This window comes from Cupressus sempervirens, chromosome 8 (assembly GCF_028749045.1).
Source record: "Cupressus sempervirens isolate cs-2001-9-10 chromosome 8, ASM2874904v1, whole genome shotgun sequence".
Taxonomy (NCBI): Eukaryota; Viridiplantae; Streptophyta; class Pinopsida; order Cupressales; family Cupressaceae; genus Cupressus; species Cupressus sempervirens.
Genome location: NC_143125.1, coordinates 8527662 through 8550641, shown reverse-complemented (window position 1 = coordinate 8550641; position 22980 = coordinate 8527662). Strand labels below are relative to the sequence as shown.

General features: G+C 36.1%; 1 protein-coding gene across 1 annotated transcript in view; it reads right to left on the bottom strand.

The window, feature by feature from the left end:
- Positions 1–133: 133 nt before the first annotated feature.
- LOC149541305 (uncharacterized) overlaps positions 134–22980 on the bottom strand; it is a 37661-nt gene continuing 14814 nt past the window's right edge. Inside the window, exons 3-4 of the mRNA XM_089796596.1 lie at positions 14542–15297; positions 134–428 (exon numbers count right to left, since the gene is read on the bottom strand). Coding sequence (XP_089652722.1) covers positions 177–428; positions 14542–15297 — 1008 coding nt within the window. The 3' untranslated portion in view covers positions 134–176. The remainder of the gene's footprint in view (positions 429–14541; positions 15298–22980) is intronic.

Genomic DNA, 22980 nt, shown 5'->3' with positions numbered 1-22980 from the left:
TAAATTTTACTGAGATCATGAACTAGTGCATATTCTTCACAAATCAGCAATCAAACATGTTTCTTTATTTACTCTCAAGCATAATTGACTATCATCACTCCGGCTAAGAGAAGACACAAAGAAACAAAAAGAATGATACAATAAGCTACAAAGAATACATATTAAAATTCTCAACATCAATTACCTTGTACATTTTCACTACTAAACAAAACTGATTTAGAAAGGAGCCAGCAGTACACAATAATTGCGGTGATGACTAACAGTACAAAACAACACTTCAATGGAAGATGAAAAAAAGGGACACCGTTACTGTGTAACAGTTTTTGCTCAACGTTGTTTCTATTAAAAGCTGATTGCTTTGTTCTATGGAATGCAAATGAAAAACCATTCCACCTTTTCCCACTTGAAGATAAGCTGCTTCTTTCACCCTGCAAAAATTGAACACAAAACTTATGAGATCACAGTAAGTTGTCAGCTGATGTTCCCAGAACTAAGTAATCATCCAGAAAGCCAAACAAAGAGCCTAAATAAAATGAATTCCACTGTTTCTTCCATATAAAGGTTCTTGTACAAATTCTGAGTTTAATGAGATTGTCTTTGTTATCAACTAATGGGCATGGTGTGTAATATTTTTCCTACAGAACATAATTGCTAATAATTTGCAGCCTGTAGGTCCATATCAGTTTAGTCCAATTCAGATCTTTTTATCAACAGTGTTTACATTAATTAATAGACAATCTTCTGCAAAATGATTTGTACAATTTCTGACTTTATTCACATGTATCGAATTTTTCTCAGTGAATTATAAATTCTTTCCTTCCTTTCCCAACCATTTCCAGTCATTGAAGCCACTAAAACTGATCAGCTTTTGGGTTTCTTCACACTAAGGATGCCATGGCACTATCCAATATAGCTTTGAGTAAGAATCTAGTTTGTGATAGAAAAAGTGCTGTAAGTTTTCTGATATATTACCTTTCCGGGCTTTAAAAGTATCCACTAAAGCTACACCCACTGGAATTTAACTGGTAAATGCTTCATTGACGACTAGAAAATAGCTTACTGAATCAGCATAGGGTATGTAGACAGCTATGTGCAAACAACAAACATTTTAAAGGGTTGGGGGAGGGTTAGTGGGGAACATTTAGGGACCATGATAGTGACAATTCAGGTGACTCCAATGCATGGCTGAATCGGAATAGGAGCAGCAGTCTGCTTTGTTTTTTATATATTTTGAATTTTATATTGAACGTGAAACTATATGGCAGCACTCAGCCTTTGGGCATTTTGGTTTTGTATGTTAAACTAATTTACATATTTATTGTTATCGCATGCATATATGATATTGACAATGAATCCCGATTCTGAATTATGAATGCATATTGAGCATTGAAATAATGAAATGTTGTAAACTTGTAAGTTAAGGTACTATGATGTTTAAATGGCATGCTTTATCCATATCTTCATTTGAATGTCATGTATATTTGCAAATTTCCCTATATTTTATAGAGCTGTCCCCTTTTCTGTCCCCTCACCATCCCAAACGGAAACTCATCCCCTCATCCACCCTTGTCCCCATCCCGGAAACTTGGGATAACACTGCATTGTGCTATTTGCCTTTCCTCGGGACATTCTAGATCCACATGTCAAGATCCCAAATGATGTTGTTCCTCTTGCAGCGGATGTTGGTTCTTCTACTCTCTGTCCTAAATGGTGCACCTTAGACTATTAGTGATCTTCATGTTGATGAAGTTAGGGTAGATCAACTGAAAATAAATGCAAGCAGCATACCCCAATCAACTTTGCTCTTATGGAAAACATTCATAGTATTTATGAGCCTCAGACATATTTAGAGACTAAAGGTATACCAGAGTGGAAACAAGCTCTTAAAAAACAATACTTGGGTGTTGCCAGAGCTTCCACAAAGGAAGAAGCCCATTGGTTGCAAATCGGTGTATATAAGGCCAATGGAACTCTTGATTAATACAAGGCGTAGTTAGTAGGTAAAGGGTTTTCACAAGAAAGCGTTAACTATGACAAGACATTTTCTCCCACACTGATATGAGCACCATTCGACTTATCCTCGAGCTTTCAGCTCAATTTAAGTGGAAAATTCATCAAATGGATGTCAAGAATAATTTCCTCAAAGTCATTGATGATTCGCAGGAAGAAGTCTATATGACGCAGCCTCCAGGTTTTCAGATTGTTGGTAAAAAAACGACAAGCTTGCCAATTGGTAAAAACACTCTATGGCCTCAAACAGGCTCCTTATGCTTGGTATATCAAGATTGATAAGTATTTGATTGATCAAGAGTTTCAGCGGAGTAATGTTCCTAATTTGTATGTCAACCATGCTAGTGGTGAGATTCTTATTCTTGTCATCTATGTTGATATGTGATCATTACTGGTAGTGCAACACATTTGGTTAAACAGGTCAAACAAAATTTATGCTAGATTTTTTATGTGAAGGCCATTCCTGATTTTGACGTTCTATACAGCAGCAGCACAGCTCTTACACTCGTTGGTTTAATAGACTCAGATCGGGCAAGTTGTTTTGATGGAAAAATTCAGAAAAAGTATACTTCTAGGTGTGTTTTTGTTTGGGCAATAGTGCAGTCATATGGACCAGCAAGAAGCAGTAAACTGTAGCTCTGACTTCCACCAAAGTCGAATATTGGGTACATGTTAAGGTAGCTTGTGAGATAGTTTGGCTTCATGGATACTGCTGACATGGACATGTCACAAGTGGACCCGCTCGCTCGTTTAGTGATAATCAAGGATTGTGATGTGAATATCAGGATTTAACTGTGTGATTTTTGAGTCAAACTCGATGACCCATGTTTCATGAGTAGTGATTCAACATGAATCCATCTCTCATGAGAATAAATGGAACACTTAGCACTCATTGGATCTAGGTGATGCTCACAGGGGTGAAGCACCGGGACTTCCCGGGAGGTCACCCATCCCAGTACTACTCCAGCCTGAGCGCGCTTAACTACGGAGTTTCCTCCACAGTTAAACCCAAAGCTTGCAACCCCATTTGCAAAACCTTCACCAAGTGTTGTGCCTTATGAACCATTCATTAGAAAGCCCCTTAAGCTCATCAATAAATCATCTCCTACTTATCGATAATCAAGGAGTTCAAAAAATTGCCAAAAATTCGATCTTCATGAATGGACCAAACATGTTGACCTTCACTGTCATTTCACCCACAAGCTTGTCAAAGATAGATCCAACTTCCAATTGAGGACCAGACTACAGACATACTCACCAAGTCTCTTAATCCAGAAAAAATTGTCATGTTTATAGGACAACTTGGTGTAGTTGATAGAATGACCATTAAAGGAGGATATAAGATTATTTTGGATTCTTTTAATATTTTAGTACCTTTTGCTATTTTTAGCTAGCTCTGTAGAATCTTTTATTAATGGTCATTCAATTGTCTTATTTAAAATTTTACTTTAGTCTTCTATTTTTAAAAGACTTAAGCTTCAATTGGAAGCTCTTGTCAATTGTTATATGTACCCCTTGATTTCATTTAATTCTAGTAAGAAATTTTGAATTTCATTCAAGAGATCAATTAAAATGTGTTTTCTCCTATTTTTTCTGAAAGGGAACTGTCTATTACCTAACAACATTTAACCTAGATACGAGGCCAAGAGTTTCCAAGCCAAAAGAGAAGGTAACCACAATACCACTTCTATTTTAAAAGAAATATTCTAGGAAACATTATGAAAATTATGTTGTTGATTGTCATACAGATGAAGCTTGCTGGAAGTTATATCTGGATTGCATCCATCTAGGAATGAGAAGAAACCTAAGACTTCCTTTGGATGAAAAGAGATAGGTGCAAATTTCCATCCATAGAGAGTTGTACTTGAATAGCAATGAGACTCATGACAAAGATGAGCATACCAAACTCCTCCATGTCAATATTCAGATTGAGAAATCATATCCCTCTTTTGCTGGTTGGCAAGCAAGCATTTTAAGGTGCTTTTAAGCACCAAGTATTTAATACATATCTTTAAAAATTAAATAAATTAAATAGATATTAAAGAAAAAAATTTAAATTTAAATATTTAACCTTGGTGCCACAGTTTGGGTCCTGCTGCACCCAGATAGAAGGTGTAAGTTTATTCTTTGCGAGCTGGGAAAGGGAGAGTGGAAGTTTTGATAAGTTTGGAAGTTTACTCCCAGATTGGGCACTTAAGACGCAAACACTAGCAGACTTCAAGGTCAGGAAAAATCCTTGGCCTTGGCTTGTCATTTCTTCCTGCCCTAATGCAGTTTTCTGCATGTAAGTTTAAATTCATATAGCTTAATAGAGGACTGATTTGCAACAGGAGAAAGCACCTATCAAACTTTGGAGGCAATTCTGAGGGCTGCAATTGCAACTGAAGGTCTGATCGCCACTTTCTGGAGCTGCGGCCTTGGGACTGATTGTTACTTGGGTTTGGAAACCAAGGTTTGGATGGCTGGTCACCAAGGTTTGCTGCAGATCTGAGATTGATAGAGGGCACAGCCCAATTTTCAGCAGGGCGTAGTGGGATTCAGTGACATTACTCACCTTATTGGCCACCATCTAAGCTGGTTACCAGGTTTAAACAGAGTACTGGTTTCAAATGTTCCCAAAAATCATTCTCATGCTCAACTAGCATCTACTGTGGCTTTACTCCCAAACAGAAGATTCCTACACCTCTCTCAAATGGCTGCTGGTCATTAATGAGCTGTATGGTTAATATTATGCAAATAAACAAAAACTATTTTACATCTTGTAATCCAATCTATAATTGATTGTGATGTATTTAATTACTCAGTTTTGATCAGTCAGATGTGTTATCGAAAGATGATATATCAGTTAATGTAATGTATAAAGCTATATTCCTCTTTCCAACAACAGTTTATGGGTTTGAACAAAAATAAGTTCAAAAAAATTCTCGGTGATTTTATGTAATTGTTGAACTAATCCTAAGTCCAAAGTCCAAAGGAAGAGGACATTTCAGTAGTATCAGAGCCTTTCTGGGTGTGTAATGCAGGTTTATAAAAGAAGAGTGATTGTGGAAACGGATACCCACAAAGGAAAGGAAAAAGGAAACAGCCATTGGTGAGAGGAATATACTTCTGAAGCCATTGACTGGATGCCACAATCTAAGCATTTGACAATCGCCTGTTATTAAAAATGACTTGAGGAATCAAATCTCTTGATAATCACCATTCACAAATTCAAAAAAAAATGACACTTCTAGGCAAGTAAATACAAATAAAAGGCACTTTATCCATATTAACCACTACAGAAGGAATATTTACATGATAACATAACAGTGTGTCTATGGATTATAGAAGATTTCAGGTTGACAATCTACAAGGGATTTGATTGGTTTAGCTCTCAAAAATCAACTATTGGCTACATTCTCTTTGGCTCTAGGGAGATTTCTTTTGACAAACTAAGCATAAACAAACTGTCACTTTATCTTCCACTACATCCAACTGTAATATCAATCAGGCAGTAGGCTTTGTGAAGACTACTATATCCAGCAAGCATGAGTTTCCAACTCTTGGCATCCAACTTGGTGCATGGCGCATCAGGGATCCAAACAAAAGCAAGGGACCCAAAAACCTTCAGGTGACCGATTCTGGGCTTGCGACCTGACCAGGCCTCTTCCAGAGTTTTACCTTTGACCGCCACTGTGGGTGACTGGATCAACAAATAAACTGCAGACTGCTTCTACCCAAAACTACTTCCGAACATGTCTATGTTCGAGCATGGATCGAGCCATCTCAGTGATTGTCCTGCTCCGACGTTCAACTACATTGTTCTGTTGTGGAGTGTGGGGTGTGGTTAACTAGCATTTGATGACATGTGTATCCATGAAGTTGGAGAAAACATTAGAGCAAAATTTTCCCCCATTGTCTAATCTAAGAGTAATAATAGATTTCTTAGACTCTTTTTCAACTAAAGGTTAAAACTTCTAAAATACAAGAAATGCATCTGATTTCTTTTTAAGGAAATACACCCACATTTTTCTACTGAAATCATCAACAAACAACAAAAAATACCTGGACCCAAGAACAGAAGGAGTGGCCATAGGGCTGCAGATATCGGCATGTACAAGCAGAAGTACCTAAGAAGCTTGCCATGAGTCACGACTCGTGAAAGGTGTGCAATGTTGCTTCCCAGTCTGGCATGTGTCACAAACTCCAAGCTCTGAATCTTTGGCAATCCAAGAACAAGCTCATCCCGAGCAAGCTATGAGAGATAATGCACATTTAAGTGCACATATCACTAATGCCAAAGTGTGCTAATAGAAGACCGCTGAGCAGCCATAGCTAAGTCCTGAGAATCACCAAAATCAGTAAGTCTGGAAAGACCATGATCATCAAGACCCACTGCAACAGTAGATTTAGTCTCCCGATCAGTGATGGTGCACTGATGTGAACTGAAGGTGACTGCCAAGTGTGGAGAATGTTGCAGCAACTAATTGATTGAGAGTGATTTAGTTCCATCCCTGGAATGTAGTACACATCAAGGAATATGAGATTCCTCCTAGCAGACTGAATCTGAATGTTGCCTTTACTGACAACTGCGTACTCTTCTCCGCCACCAAAAATAGCAGAGTCTGAATAAGGTTGGTAGTCAATAAACCAATCTTTCTGGTGAGTCAAATGACAAGAGGCACCTGAATCAATGTCCCAAGCAAACGACTTCACATGATCTACAGGCCTTTTAGCCATGAAGGTGTAAAAGGTAGATTTCGCCTGCTTAGTGTGCTCTGCACTGTTTGCTTTGGGTTGCGAACCTAATTGCTTAGACTATGCAACTAAGCGTTTCCGACATCCAACCTTCATGTGTCCAAACTTGTGGCAGTAGTTGCATTGAATGTTCTTCTTTTGAGAACCATCTGATGCTAGAGTAGAAGACTTCTGCTAAGATGGCTGTTGAAACTTGCCTTTATCCTTCTGAAAGGATTTCACAGCAAAGGCTTGCTCTGTCAAGGTGGAACTGGAGCTGCTACTGAACTGTTGTTTCCACCGATCTTGCAAAAGTAGCAGGGTGCAAAGATTAGTGAACTTCAAATCAACACTAGAAGATGTGATGTTGAGAGTTTTCAGAAAGAAAGCTCTGCTTTTGTCAGAAGTCTCATGAAGACTTTTGAGATGTGTCCAGATCTCGGCAGCTGTCTTGCTCGATGGAATCTGAGAAAGCTGATCATTAGCCACGAATAATTTGAGAAGCATCACTGCCTCTCGATTATTTAGATCCCACGTATCTTGATTAGGACTTGGAGAAGTCGGACGCTTTGTAACACCCAAAACAAGTTGATTGGTGTTCCGATATTCAAAAATTACGATAATCCATTGCTTCCAAGTCTGTGCTCGAGAAGAGTGTTTGTCAAAGATGCCATGGCACGTTTTTCAATGAAAAATTGTGAAAATCTATGAAGGCATGTTCTTTGAGACAAAAAATGGAAGACCTAGAAAATTTGGAGAGTGACCCAGAAGAGAGCTGGAAAAACCCAGAAGTGAATACATTGTTGTTTTCTAGATCTGCTGGCTCGAAAATCAAGGCATGAAAAACGAGGCACCCAAATAAATCGGACAACCCAATTGAGCTCTCGAAAAACCCACGAAGAATCTGTGATAAAAAAAAAATTGAGCCCAAAAATTAGAGTTTCGAAGAAAACCATAGCTGGCAGCCATTAATGGTCGAAATTGCAGAAAAAAGGTGTTTTGCAAGCAGAAAGATGGTTGATTTATTCAGAACAAAGGCGTTTTGGTTGAGATAGCAAAGAGGATGAGGAAACAACACCAAAAACACCCCAAGAAAAATCACTAATTTGCAGATTTTTGATTTTTAGAAAAAAAATGACCAAGAAAAAATATGCCTCTTTTTCAGACAAATTCATAGATCTTTGTCTTTGAAACCCTAGCCATGACTAGGTATTGCGAAGCACGTAAAAGACTTTAGAAAGAATTTCGAAATTTTTTGGAGCAAATAATTTCGAAAGAAATTATAAGAAATTATAAAAAATTCGAAAAAAATTGAAGTCTAGGCTCTGATACCACATTACAGAAGTAATTGGTAAATACTTGCTTGTTATTAACAGAGACCAAGAGGTGTATATGTACAAAAGAATAGAGCGTTGTTTCCTTAGGAAACTATCAAAAAGAATAGAAATATTCTATTCTAACAGATAAAGCTAAAAAAGCGAAAGCTAACTAAAGCTAACTAGATATTTACAATAGATTAACATTAACTAATAATAGACAATTATCTATTATTGTAATAAAAGTAGCTCTAAATGCCAAGTCTGAAGCAGTATGGCTATGTTGAGATTTGTATGACCTTCAGCTTTCTTAAAATAAAACTTCATTTTTTGTGACAACTAGTGAGTTTCTTCTTTTTGGAGTTTTAAAGATGGTGAGAAATCCTATTTATCATGCTTGCACCAAGCATGTTAAGGTTCATCATCACTACAATTAACAAATCTTAAAAGTAATCTACTGATCTAGTGGCAGCCTTTTGGGTCTACTCTGTTCTTAAAATTTTTGGACAATATTTGGGTTGTCTCCAATTTTGTTATCATGGGAAGGAAGCATTGCATATAATTACTACTATAATGTTTACACTGAAAAGTGCCAATTGGCATATATTTATTATGATGTTGTCCTGAAACGCATAAACTATGTCTAATACCTTAATAAAGTTAACTTGCAGAATGTAACTAACTTCCCCTCATTCTAACAAAAACACAACATACACAAATTGGTGTGCATGCTACTCGGCTCTCTTTATCTTCTCTCCATGTATTGAATCTTACAAGACAATATCAAGCAAACCTTCAAAGTAAATTAAAATCCAATTTAGTCATGAGCTAATGGTGAAGTTGATGGCCATGAAAAATGATCCAAAGTTCTAACACGATTGCTGACTTTTACAGAAGGAAACCTCTTGAATTGTGACATCTTGGATGGATGGTTTTCTATGATTGATGTTACACTAAATGTGAATAGTGTTTCTTGTCATACATCACCTTATGCATGTGTACTTAGCATAAAATACCTTTTTATTTTTTGTACCCAACAATGTGTTTTTCACTTGTCAACTTTAAGTGCTTTGTTTGACAACCCTCAAGTGCTTTAAAGTCTTTTCATAGTCGAGGAAAAGCAATTCAAATCATCATTAGTCAACTTTGGTCTACTTCTATTAAAATTTCATATAAATAAAAATATATTCTATTACTCTATTTGGTATGCATTGTTATTTCTATTCATTTTTTTGAGTACTAGTTTAATTATATCAAGGGTAACACAATGAATGCAGTAAATATGTCAATCCATGATTATTCATCCATTTTCCTAAGAATCTTGATGTAATGTTTATGACGCCATTTTTCTTTACCTAAATGACATAAATGAGCTTTGACCCATTCATAAATCAAGGGAAATAAAAATGCATACCCTGGAGATTGTATTGGGTTGCAGCTTAGTTACCAAATTCATGCCTAGGAGGTTGGATCCAATTTTGGATCCGGATCAGTGCTAGGATTCGGCCGGACTCGAGCACACTCCTTGTTTTGGACTATGGATTTGTCTAGATCCACGGGCCGTGAATCCGGACGAATCCATAGTCCAAAAATAGGATCATGCACGAATCCACGCAAATCCTCACAAATCCATCATGAATCCCCAAGGACCCAAGGGCCAAACTTGGAATATATATATATATATATATATTTACTAAGTTACCGATTTGGATACGAAATCAGAAGCGGATACAGGATGCGGGATTTTTTATTTTTTTTGGGTACGGATGCATTTGGAAACATATCTCTTTATATATAATATTATTATATATATGTAAGGATTTTAAGAAAACTATAAATACAAGAACTAAGAGTTAGAAACTTGGAAATATACAAACATACATCATTTGATATCATATGATACTTCATCATTGATCAAGATTCAAGATCTTTCATATGTCAATTAAATAGTTCAAGCTTCAAATTAAAACTTCATAGGCACAAATATTCATGTTCTAGACTCCATATCCAAACAACAAAATTAAAAACATAATTCATGATTCAATGTTTCACTAATCAAAATCATAAGGATTCTCAAAAAAATCTGGATCCTCCTCATCTCCAACTGCTGCAAGGTCCATATCATTTGAACCAAGAATGGTTCCACTTGCACTAGATGCACCATCTATCACGAACCTATCATCACCATCATCCATCATCATAGTAAGATCATGAAGTGTTGCATCCAAGTTTGCACACTCAGGGAGTACATCCTTACGTGACAAAAGATGCAAGTTGGTATGAATGTAGACCAAGTCCTTAGCTTTCTTTGACCCCAATCGGTTGCGCTTCACTGAATGGATATAGGAGTATGTACTCCAATTCCTTTCAGCAAGAGAAGAACTTGCAACCTACATTATGTTTACAATATTAATTTTTTTAAATTAAACAGACAAATGAAAAGTAAATGACAATATGACAGAATACAAGTTGTAATCTAAAAGCAAAAATCAAAACTTAATTGTGAGAAGATTTTGATTACAAGAGGTTGTAGATGCTTGTATGGCTGACCATACATGTACCACCATGTAATTGCTCCCATTTTATTTTGGTCCTTAATTGCAAATGGATTAAGCCTTGCTTCAGAAGCAAATAAGCCAAACTCTAGCCTCACCTTTTCATGCATCTCATCATCTTGGAAGATTCTTGCAAAAGCTTTGGAGCACCCATTAGCAACCTCTTCATCAGCATATGGTGCAATTCTATCTGGCATAGAAAGTACTGCCTTGCTATAATACCTCGGAGTTAAAGCATATGCGAGGAGGTAGTTATCTTCTCCCAACGATGAATAATTGTTGCTTCCACTTTTTTGCATAAGGCTTGACATTCTGTAGGGTCACTCTCATGTGCTTGTATAGAATGTTTTACCTTCTCAACTATAGTGTCCATGCCATCATACACATATCCCAAGCAAGGTGTATTTGTATCGACAAAGCAAAGCATACTCATGATGGGCTTGATGATATCCAATACATATTGCACTCAAACCTACCAACGTTCATACAAGATCATACCCCTAACCTTGAGGGCTCTTTCTATATTTGAAGCCTTCTACGCACTCCATTGAGAACAAATGACCATTTGGCTCAAAGCATCTTTCACCTTTAGAAGTCATCTCATAGTAATAGCATGAGATAATAAAACAAGTCTCAACAACCTAAGCAAGTTAACAATATGTCAATTGATGATAAAATTATTAATATTAACTAAATTACAAATCCATAAAATTTATAATTTGCAAAAAATTAATTTACCTGCAGTAACTCCAATTGTGACTATCTTTTAAAAATGGATTGTGTAATGTTGTGGTTAGTTACAAACATTTGTATGTCCTCTCCCTCTTCGTATATTTGCTTCACCCAATCTATTTGAGTGCCAATCTATTGCGTAATCAAGTCGAGGGAGTGTATGGTGCATGGTGTTCAAAAAATATGGTCATATTGACCCTCACCCAAAGCACTAGCTCCCCTGCAATTTTTGGCATTGTTTGTTACAACTTGGACCAAATTCTCACTACCCACCATATCAATGGCCTCAATGAGAATATTATAGATGAATTGTGAATCCTTCACCTCCCCTTGACAATCAATTGCCTTTCAAAGTATTGCCCCTCTAGGGGACACTGCAATCACATTAATTAATGGTCTGTTTCTTGTATCTTTCCAACCCTAAGACATAATTGTCACACCTTAAGTTTTCCAAGAATTTCTAATGGGTTGAAGTGCTTTCTCTATAGAAACTTCTCCTTTTGCAAGAGTGTGGTACACACCTTTTCATATCCAGGACTTGTGTAATCATCTGGTGCTTCTTTGATGGCTCTTACCATTTCCTTCCAATATGGTGATTATACTAGGTTGAAAGGAAGGCCAGTAGCATAGAGGCAACATGCAATGACTTCATCAACATGGTCTCTTGCCTCCATTTTAAATGCAGAGTGCAATGGGCCTCTTTTCTGGGCTGCTGCAAAAAATTTCTACTTCATCCTCCTCTCTCGATATAGGTACTTGCATGAATGGATGTTTGGAAGATACAATTGGTTGCATTTCAGTGGGTGGTTGCATTTTGTTCTTTTTTGAGGACGGAGATTGATAATAACTCTTTTTTGATCTTTTAACCAAATGATTAGCAGCCTCTTGTTCCTTTACAAACAAAGCTATCTGTGCATCAGAGAACCCCTTGCCATCTGCACCTTTGCACATTCCAACACCTTTACCAACAGGGCCCATGAAATGAAGTTTTACCTGAGAATAAGAGATATTGAAAGGCTTTCCTTTGTTACTTTGGCAATAATTACAACTCCAAATATAGGAGCCACCACCTACAACCTGTGATATTCTTGTTTTATGTCTCCATATAAGAGACCCTAAATCAATTTTGAAATTATCCCCTCCTTGCCCTATCACTGAACTCTAAACTCTAACTACCAGTGGCAGTCATTCTTGCACAATACAATGTAATTTCTTTCTATAAGAAGAAATTAAATAAATTTAAATCATTAAAATAACTATGAATATCAAGCATACAACTAAAAAACAATGATACAAAACCATTCAAATAGATATCTAGACTTGTTTCTCAATTCCTTTAATAAAAAATTGAAAAAAAACTTTGAAAGATTTCTTCACAAGCTTGAAAACAATTCATTGAAACACTCAAGAATAGGATTAAATGCTTACCTCTTAATGTTTTAATGAACTTGTGGAAGCCAACTCTTGCCCTACGATCATTCCTCTTCGAAAATAATCAAGTTGCCTTCAAAATGCCAAATAAGAAGAGGACACCCTACTGCAAACAAAATGATGGTTGAATGGTTGAAAGGCCTCTTTTAGGGCCGTTTTAGGGTTTGGCAAAAACAAATATGATATTATAAGCCTAAATCGCACATGTTTTAATTGCAACCTAAGTCAAAACGGTGATTTTCTTTTGGTTTTATAATTAGACTTCCGTGGAGGTGTCAGGATGCCCTGCAATGCCGTTTGGATGCCATCCGGATGACATTTGCACAGCATCTTGACACCTCCACGTGCCCATCCGCCTCCACTTCGACTTCCATGCTCTCAAGCCACGCATCAGTATCTTAGTATATTTATATATAAACATATATTTTATATATGTGTGTGTGTGTGTGTGTACTCACGAATCCTAATGGGTAAAATAAAAAATCACAAATCCACGAATCTGATTCACATGCCTGAATCCAATTCGTATCCCAAATCGGTAACTAAGGGTTGCAATCCTCAAGTTGCAAACATAAATTGCCACCATGAGGATGCAACATACATGCAATGCATGGAAATTTATATTCATTTCTCAAGTACTGGTTTTATTAAATCAAAAAGTAAACACAATGAATGCAATAAATATATCAACCCATAGTTCTGCATTCATTTTCTCAAGTGTCTTGATGTAATATTTACAACACCATTTTTCTTTTCCTATAACATCACATTAATAGAATTCTAACCCAATCATAAATCAGAGGAAGTGAAAATGCATACTGCAGAGATATTGTATTGGGTTGTGGCCCTCAACTTTCAAAAATTAATTGCCACCATGAGGAAATCACTTACATGCTCCAAGATAAGACCCAACAAAATTTACATGTATCCCATGAGCAAAGTCATCATAGAATTGCTTTCATCTTCGTCTCCCCATATTGCAACCAACAAATCATCTTGAATCGTGGAGAAAGGGAACTTTAAACGGTTTTTAAATTTTCAGCAATCATGTCATTTGCTTTGGGATGAGTTTAACATGAAATTATTAAGAAATCTTAAACTCGAATGTTAAGAAGGCAAAAGGTTGTGTATCACCTGATATTTCAGTACATGTAACTATTTTATTTGCTGTGATCTTGGTACAGATAATGATTAAGTCCTACGTATGCACAATAGCAAAATCAATGTAATTTAACTACATTTGTGTTCCTTAATATGTAGAAAAATCAATGCAAAACCATTTGCTGCATACGTCCCTTCTGAAGAAAACAAATGTACCATAACCAGAAAGGGAAAATATCTTGAACATTCACCCTCAGACTAGTCTCAGTTTCAATGTTTCACTTCTCAAGTGAAAAGGCTAATTCTTTATAAAATACTCTTGTAAGCTTTTGCTCACAGAAAGAAAGAACATTAATGTCCACAAAAGACCAGAAGTAGGTTAGTGGGATTTAAAACATAAAATCAATAATAATAGAGGACATATGGAATCATTATCATGCCGATTCCATATTTTCATTTCAATATTTGTATAAAAATTCACTCCATGGACATTGGGTCAGGTGCAGTAAAGGAAATTGTGTGACCTGAAAATTTAAAACTGATAAGTATCACCTAATAAATTTAGAAAAGATGATCGGCATAAACTACCTAAAACAAAAAAAATGTATTCAATAAGTGCTATAAAATGGCATAAAAAAATATGAGACATTCAAGTCCAATGTTCAGAAAAAGAGCATAACCTTCTCCAAGTCGGAAGAAGATTTTTGAACACGGCCAATAAAACTTCTCTTTTGAGAATTTCCCATTGAACCTGATTCTCCATCTTTATATTTTTTCAGGCCACTTTTCGAATGCTGTAGCTTGCCTCCAAGGTACTGCCAACTGGAAAGAAGCCGTGAATTCCAGCTCTGATTTCTGTTATTATGTTCTCTATCAGAGATAAAATTCAATCCATCATTCCAGTCAAAAAGTCCATTTTCAATGCTCCCATTCCTGTGACTGACATCACCTTTTTTAATATCCTCATTGGAAATAGGCTGATCTGCAGAGCAAAATCCCCTGTCAGGAACAAGAGTATTTTTCACTTCTTGTATACAATCCATGAGATCATTGCTTTCCTGAAAACCATGCAGTTGTGATCCAAACAACAGATTTTGATGAAGGTCCTCAACCCTTGATGCTTGTACCCTCTCTTGACAAGTCAATCCTTTAGTTTGGTATTCATCTCTTGGACAAATGTACCCATTCTGATCATTCTTTCCTGTAATTTGATCTCCCAACAAAAAATTGGCAAGTTCATCTCTCTCCCCATCACCAATGCTAACAGCATGTAGACAATATCCATCTTCTTCATTTCCTGAATTCCTTAAATCATTTTCTACTAAAGATATCTGATGACTTATGGCCTTGATAAAAGGACGGTATCTTGCAAGAGCTCGTTCTGTTCTAAGATCTTTCAAATTTGCATTCATAAATGCCCTCTCAAACTCCTCCAACTGAATCAACAATTCCAATAGTTTAGAATTTTGGTAGTTAGAAGCAGAAAAGTGTAAAAATATATTGTTTATGACATATGTGATGCCGTTGGAATAACTTTGTTGTTCAACAGATAAAATAATGTTGAAAGAAGAAAGTGCATCCATGTTCTGATGATTTAGCAAATTTATTGAACATAAAAACTAGGCATTATTAGAAGTGTTAAATATATCTTCAAAATAAATAAGACATTTCATGGTCTAGTGTTGATTAAAAAGACTTGGAAAATAATTTGTTTTTGTAGTGTTGATTAAATGTGCTTGGATAGTAGCTCATAGCATATTTTAGAAACCACTGCTTCTTCACTTTCTTCCAAGTACATCACGATTTGTTTCAAAAATGAATAATCAACATTTTTACTTACCCAAAAAATTCCCCAACACATTTCTGTTTCAAGGTGCAGATAAACAGGTGAATAATCAGCTGAACTAACCTCAGATTCCAAGAAGTTTTTGAAGTTAAGAAATCTAGGAAAATATCTTTTAATACACAATGCTCAATTCTATGAGATTAGCAGAAAAAATGAAATGGATTTCAAGTTTAGATTTATAAATAAAGAAAAACTAAATGCACAAAAAAAAGGAGCTAAATCTTCATTTCAATCAGCCAACACTTTTTGGTTTCCTGGCAATGGTTGTTTAAGTTGTGTCATCTGCATTTCTTTTTGGCATGGCTGATGTAGATAGCTAAAATACAGTACTTATACAGAACTTTTGGTTAGTCAATAAGTGTAGTTATGCTTAGTCAACTGATTAAATTTGAATCTGGGTAGTTACCAATGGTTGGAATCCCTTCGCCACCATCAGCAAATATATGCCTCTCTTGTGGTCAAGAAAAGGGAGGGTATTGTTGGAAAGTAATTCCTCTCACTAATAGTAATTTTGTATAAGAGCATAAGAGCACAAAGCATTGAATGAATGATTAAACAATTGTTAAATCTTCTCAATTACTCTATTATTTGCATGTGAATCAATAGTACATGTATAAACCAATTTATTGTGATATAGTAATTATATATCCATAGAGGCAGTAAACGACTTAATGCTATATTAGTTTTATATTGATAGAGTAACTTAACAACTTACGCCTTATTTCATGCAAAATAGAAATTAATTATTTACAAAATGTGTTTGAGATCATGTGTGTGTGATTATTGTTTATTCATGCATGTGTATACTTTACTTAAAGGGTTCACATGTGGGGAAATTAATCTGCTATTATATGTCGGTGCATATCCAACAGTATATTATCAACTTAAATCAAAGGTGTTGTTAGTAGTTAGTAGCCATGAAATTAGTGACAAATTTTGGGTTTCCTCATACATTGGGTATATTACCAATTGGTTTAGACATATCATTTCATTCCTCTAAAAAAAATTCTATCTAGGAAAGCTTTAGAATGACTCTCTTGGTTTTGGCTCAGCCCAAATTGAAGAAAAGATTACCCACTACAACGCATTGTATAAACACCTAAATCTGCAATGTCCCCTTTTGGGATTACCTTATATTTTGCTCTAGAATCACAAGTTCAATAAAAACAAGGCACATAATATAGTTAAAGCTATAACTTTACCCAAAGAATGCAAAAGCAAGATAGATCCTAGTTGACATCCTGCAATCATGTTAGACAACTATTGAAGATACAATTCATAAAATCGATTATTACTGATAGGGTTAAAGAACATATGCAGAATCATCTTAGTTATATGATATATATAATTCATTATTTGGGTCCAACAAAATGGAGCTTGGCCAAGGACATGTGACTATAGGGTGTCTGAAGCAAACCTCACCCTAGGCCCAAGAGTAGTTATATCATCCCTCTTGGCTTCATGTGATCTTCCGCCATCTATACTTCATGAAATGGTCTACCTAGTGAGGAAGTTTGTACTTGCCCTCCTTATTTATGCCACCTTATTTGCCCTCCTATAACTGAGACTCCTTTGAATCCATGCCAATGATCAACCATTGTAGAGGTCAGAGAGGAAACTGCAATAGGATGCTTGAAGCATCCTTCCCATCTGAGCCCGAGGGCGGGATACACCTTGCCCTCTTGGCCACATGTGGCAAGCCTCCAGCCATCCACCATGAGATGGCCTACTTAAAAGAACCTCATATCATTTTCTCCCTCCTTGTATTTCCTCCCTTGCTTCGCCATTATTGATTTCTTGATTGATGTTTGAATGATTAATATGGGCATTGAATTGATGGAAGAATAGATTGTTGGTTTGTTTGCTTGATTCCAAATCAATGTTTGATGGATGATTGAATGGTTTCCTTTGATTTGATGATTTAATATATTGGTGAAAAATGATTGAATGAATGTGGAATTTATGGAGTGATGAGTGATGAGTAATGATTGTGTGAATGCTGATTCAGTTTATTGGTGAGTGATGATTGTGTAATTGATCCTTGAATGCTTGAAATTTATCTTGTGCAATATTGCAGAGAATGCAGATTGCAAGGAATGCATTCACTTGGTTTCTATCTTTTATCTATTATGTTCAGTTACAGCTTGATTTATATCTATGAGACGAAGTCTCTATATTATTTATCAGATCAAGATAAAGGAGGCAATTAGAATGACTAATATAATTATAGAGATAAGTGTTTGTTTCCAAAAGCATTTCTGTATTGATTTCTTTACAACAGATAAGCAACAGTTCAATATTTGATAATGAATTTCTCCTATGATTCAATAACTGTCATGCAATGTAAAACAGAACTTGATTTTAACTCTTTCAAATCAACAACAGAAAGTTATCAGTACTTGACTATGAATGGCTCTTTTGATTCAAAACAGAATGTAAAACAATTCTCGATGATGAGTTATTCTTTTGAATCAATAGAAGTGCAATCGGTTACTTGATGAGGAATTCAATACAAAAATGCCAATTGATTCTAGATTATGCCAATGATTATTAACTGTAACTCAATACAATATGATCATGGCATTCCAACTAATGATTCATATAAGAATCACTGATTGAAAGTGGATCGATATGCCTGAATGGTTGATGAGATAATAACAACAATGAAGTTTCCTCAACACGGTCCTCTGAAACAATACTAATTACTGTGGTATTAATCAATCAACGAGTAATCTAGAGAAATTCTACACTATAATATGCAGACAAATATATTCTTGAACTAAGTGAATAGTATGAAGAGTCACTCGGTCCAAGATGCAAAGTCTTAATAATAACATCAGTTCTTTGATGAAACCATCGATCTTTGGAGGACTACGTGCAGCAAAAAGGAGAGTTACAATCTTTGTAACTCTCCCGCAATGAAGGTGAGTGGCAGTACGACACCACCCGTGGCCTCCCTGCATGGAAGTTTGAAAGTGCCAACTCAGATTGAAGCTGTTGGTCAAAGAATTCAAATCTCAATTCTATAGATGATATAATGAGAATGCAATTGTATAATTAGAGTGTGCGTGTGTGTGTTTGTGTATAATTGAGTCGCATACCTTATATATATAAGCATATAGCATATATACATACATTCATCGACTGTATTACTTCATGAGTGGATATATATAAATACATATTTGTATATATATGAAAATATTTTATGCTCCTCACTTACATATATATATATATATATAACCAAGAAGTTATCATTATATGATTGATTGAATAATTGAGTTCTTCGAGTTATAATACTAAGGTTATATTTCAGGCAAGAGCCTACAAGCAGCCTCTTATCTAGGAGGTCTTGGGTTCGAGTCTACTCGAGCTTAATAAATAATAATAATAAATCATAGCACATAATAATAGTTAATCTTGGGCTCTCTCTCTCTCTCTCTCTCTCTCTCTCTCTCTCTCTCTCTCTCTCTCTATATATATATATATATATATATATATATACAGGTTCTATTTCCATTTCTTTATATATTTCTATAGAAATTTGTCTTCAAATGTTTAATTACATTTTCAAATAATAAGATTGAATAGGACAAGGATTGCCTTCACCAGACCATTTAAATGACTGACAACTTACAACCACTACCTTGACCCTATGACCCTAAGGTAATCAAACAAACCCTAAGGTTTTACTCATCTCTTGGCTCTTGGCAAGGATGACAACTTTGACCTTTCCTCGTGTATTGTCCCCTTCTCTTTGATGATACTCCCCCTCCCTTTCTGAGGGTGATCCAACCACTTAGACACACAAAGGTAGTTAGACATAATCTTCTTGCCATACCAGGTATGATACAACAAAACATTAGTTGCTAATATTACCATAAATTACATTAACCCACCAACAGGTGTAAAATATATTTCAATACATCACATCTCTAACTATGCGATTTAAACAGTTACATAAAAAGTTTGTGAAGGAAATATATGCTTCAAACATTTTCTCAATATGTCCCATAGATCTTCTCCAATTGCTTCAAAAGAAATTTAAAACTCTTTATTTCTCCAATCTAGGACAGCTCTATATCTGCTCTTATATGCTTCAAGAATCTGCTTATGAATTCCTTTGGGATTTCACATAACCCTCTTTTACATCCGCTCTTAACTCGGCTATAAATAGGAAAGATATCCTTTAGTTGCTTCAAACACTATTCACCCATCATGCTGGCAGGAACGATGCTCTGAGCCCCATTGTAATGTCCCCAAATTGGGATCAACCAAAGTACTTGTAGATTGCTTAATTGGCTGTCTGGCCTGAATATTTATTACTCAGATCAGATCTCCTTGATTGATTTATTCTTGTTCAGTTCAATGCATTTCCTTGCTTTGATTGCCACTATTCTTACTAGATCACCAACTGCTGTAGGTACTTGAATCTCTCTTGATGTTCTTTGACGATTTCTTGCTGTTTCATTCTGCTCCAAGTCTGCCATTTTCCTTCTAATGTCCCCTTCAATTCTTGGAATAAATTCTCCTTTATACCTTATTGATAGAAGGGTCGCCACCTTTCATAAGAAAGGGTCACCATTTTGCATTGTTGCCTTTGGAGAATAATATATTATTCCCCAAACTGATCTCCCCTTTTATCTCCCCCTCAGATGAAACCTTATCCCCTTTATTTAATCCAATGTTAGGTAGAGTCCCACATCTTAATAATGATCACAACTTACAACCCTCCATCATTATCACCCCTTTGAGAATCTCTTCCTTATCTTCTTCCATTAACGCCTCCCTTAAAGTTAATTTCTTTGTTCCCTTCTTTTCCTGCCTATATGCCCTTTCAAATGAACTCTACTCCCTTTCATATATTATGTTGAGGAAGTAACAACTCTTCATGGCATGCCTCATGACCTTTCATCAAACTTGATTAATTTATAATGATATTTTCTTATTTAATTTAATTTTAATTTTACTATTAGTATTTATTATTAAATCTCATTTCAGAAAGGGGGCATTAACAATGAGATAAGATTGTTTGGCTTAAGGCATCAAGCAAAACAAGAGCGTTCCAATGCCATCCTCATGGAAGCTAACCTCATTTCTGAAAACTTGCACGTGTGACGCAATCTTTTGACATTTATGGGATTCCATTAGAGCATAATAACTGTCATGGTCAAATAGCATGTTGGCTTCTTTAAATAGTAGGGATAGAAAGAAGGTTAGACATTATAGGGTTAAGGTGAAGGCTATAGTGAAGAGGGAAAGAATTATGTCAGAGAAGACCAGAACTACAAGAAGGCAGCATGAACATAAGTGAGAAAAAAGATGTGCTTAAAGTTATGGGTCAAAGAAAAGGGAAACATAAATGTAAATGGAAAGTAAAACAAACGATAAAAATGGATACTGTGAAAGGCAAAATAAGTGTGAGGACAAATTTGGAGGTATTTTGAAGGTATTTGGTAGGAGTTTTTAAAGTGAAAAGATAGAGAGAGTGATGAGAATGTTAACAGAAGGAAAGAAGACATGGAAGAAAGTTAGAGAGGATTTCCAATTATATATCGAAGTCATATGAGAGAGGAAAAGGCGTCTCTAGTCAAAGTAAAAAATCTTTTGAAAGTCTTATGTTCGCTGATCTACTATAGAAAAGCAAAATTTCGTAATGTGTGGGAGAACCTTGTTCACCAAACGAAAGAGCAAATTTTAACCCTCCCTAAATGTGTGTTTAATAAGAAATAAAATTTCTTTTTTATGAGTATTCTATTCTTAAACAAATCAAATTTGTTTATCCTATAAACAGAAAGCTGTCTAGTTTGAACCAATACAAAACTGCATAGAAATAGGACTAAAAATATTAAAGATTTGAGCTATTGAAGAATACTCAATAAAGGGCTTATACAATGTGTAAGGAGTATAAACAAATGGTTGAGTTCAAGTTATAAATATACAAGACTTCCAATGGGAAGCCCTAGGTTTAAGTCCACATTAGGCATAGTAAAGCATTATAATTGTGGCAAAAACTGATGCAAGAGCATCCTTGGTTGGCTGGCAATCCTACATGTTGGGGTATTCTGGCTTTGGAGTTCGAGGACTCGGTCAGTTAAGAGTTGGTACTCAGTTGATACCGAGTTGTTCAGGGTGGTTGTGTTAACCGAGTGACTCAGTTAATGAAGGCGTTCGGCGATGCTTGGGGCACTTGGCAGATACTATAAGCTCAGTTTACACTGGGAGCTTGACATTAGTGTTGCCTAAGTTGCTTGGTCAGTGAAGGGACTCGGTCCATGTAGGAGGAACTCAACGTATACCGTGGCTTGGTTTGCACTGGGACTCGGCAGTAGTGTTGCCTAAGTTGGCTTGGTCAATGATGGAGCTCAATGGTGGTTTCTGACACTTGGTTTGGTCTTGGTCTCTGTGGTGACTGAGTTGTCTATGAGCCGACTTTTGGCATTTAATTTGGGTTGTAGGTATTTAATGAGTGTTGTAGCCGACTTGTGGCTTAGTTGGGTATAAGTAGGGGTGTCTTGTGGAGTCTTAAGGAAGATTGGTATGGCCATCCAGCTTGGAGACGAAGATGAAGTGTAGGAGTGAATTTTGAGAAGAGCTAGTAGCTGAGGCTTGGCAAATCAGGAGATTGCTTGGTGGGCTTTTGAGCACAAGTTGAGATTTCCTTGGGGTTTTCTACCAGAGTGTGGATCTGGACTAGCTGGGATTAGGATTGAGTTGGATCTTGAAGGACCTTGTAGAACTGTTTTTGTAATTTCTTTTGTATTTGGCCCTAACTCAGAAGGCCTTACAGCCAGGTATATTGTATATAAACAATTATTTTATGAATCAAGTGTTGAGAATTGGTATCAGATTTTGCATTGTTGTTGTGTTTCCACTGTGTGGTTATTTGTAGGGATCAAAGCTCGGTGGTGGTTTCTGACAGTCGGTTTGGTCTTGGTCTCTGTGGTGACCGAGTTGTCTGTGAGCCGACTTTTGGCATTTAATTTGGATTGTAGGTATTTAATGAGTGTTGTAGCCGACTTGTGGCTTATGCATATATTTAATGTAAGGGTTTATTTTAATTTGTAATGGGTTAGGCCGACTTGTGGCTTAGTTGGGTATAAGTAAGGGTGTCTTGTGGAATCTATAAGGTAGATTGGTATGGTCATCCAGCTTGGAGACAAGGATGAAGTATAGGAGTGAATTTTAAGAAGGGCTAGTAGCTGAGGCTTGGCAAATCAGGAGATTGCTTGGTGGTCTTTTGAGCACAAGTTGAGATTTCCTTGGGGTTTTCTAC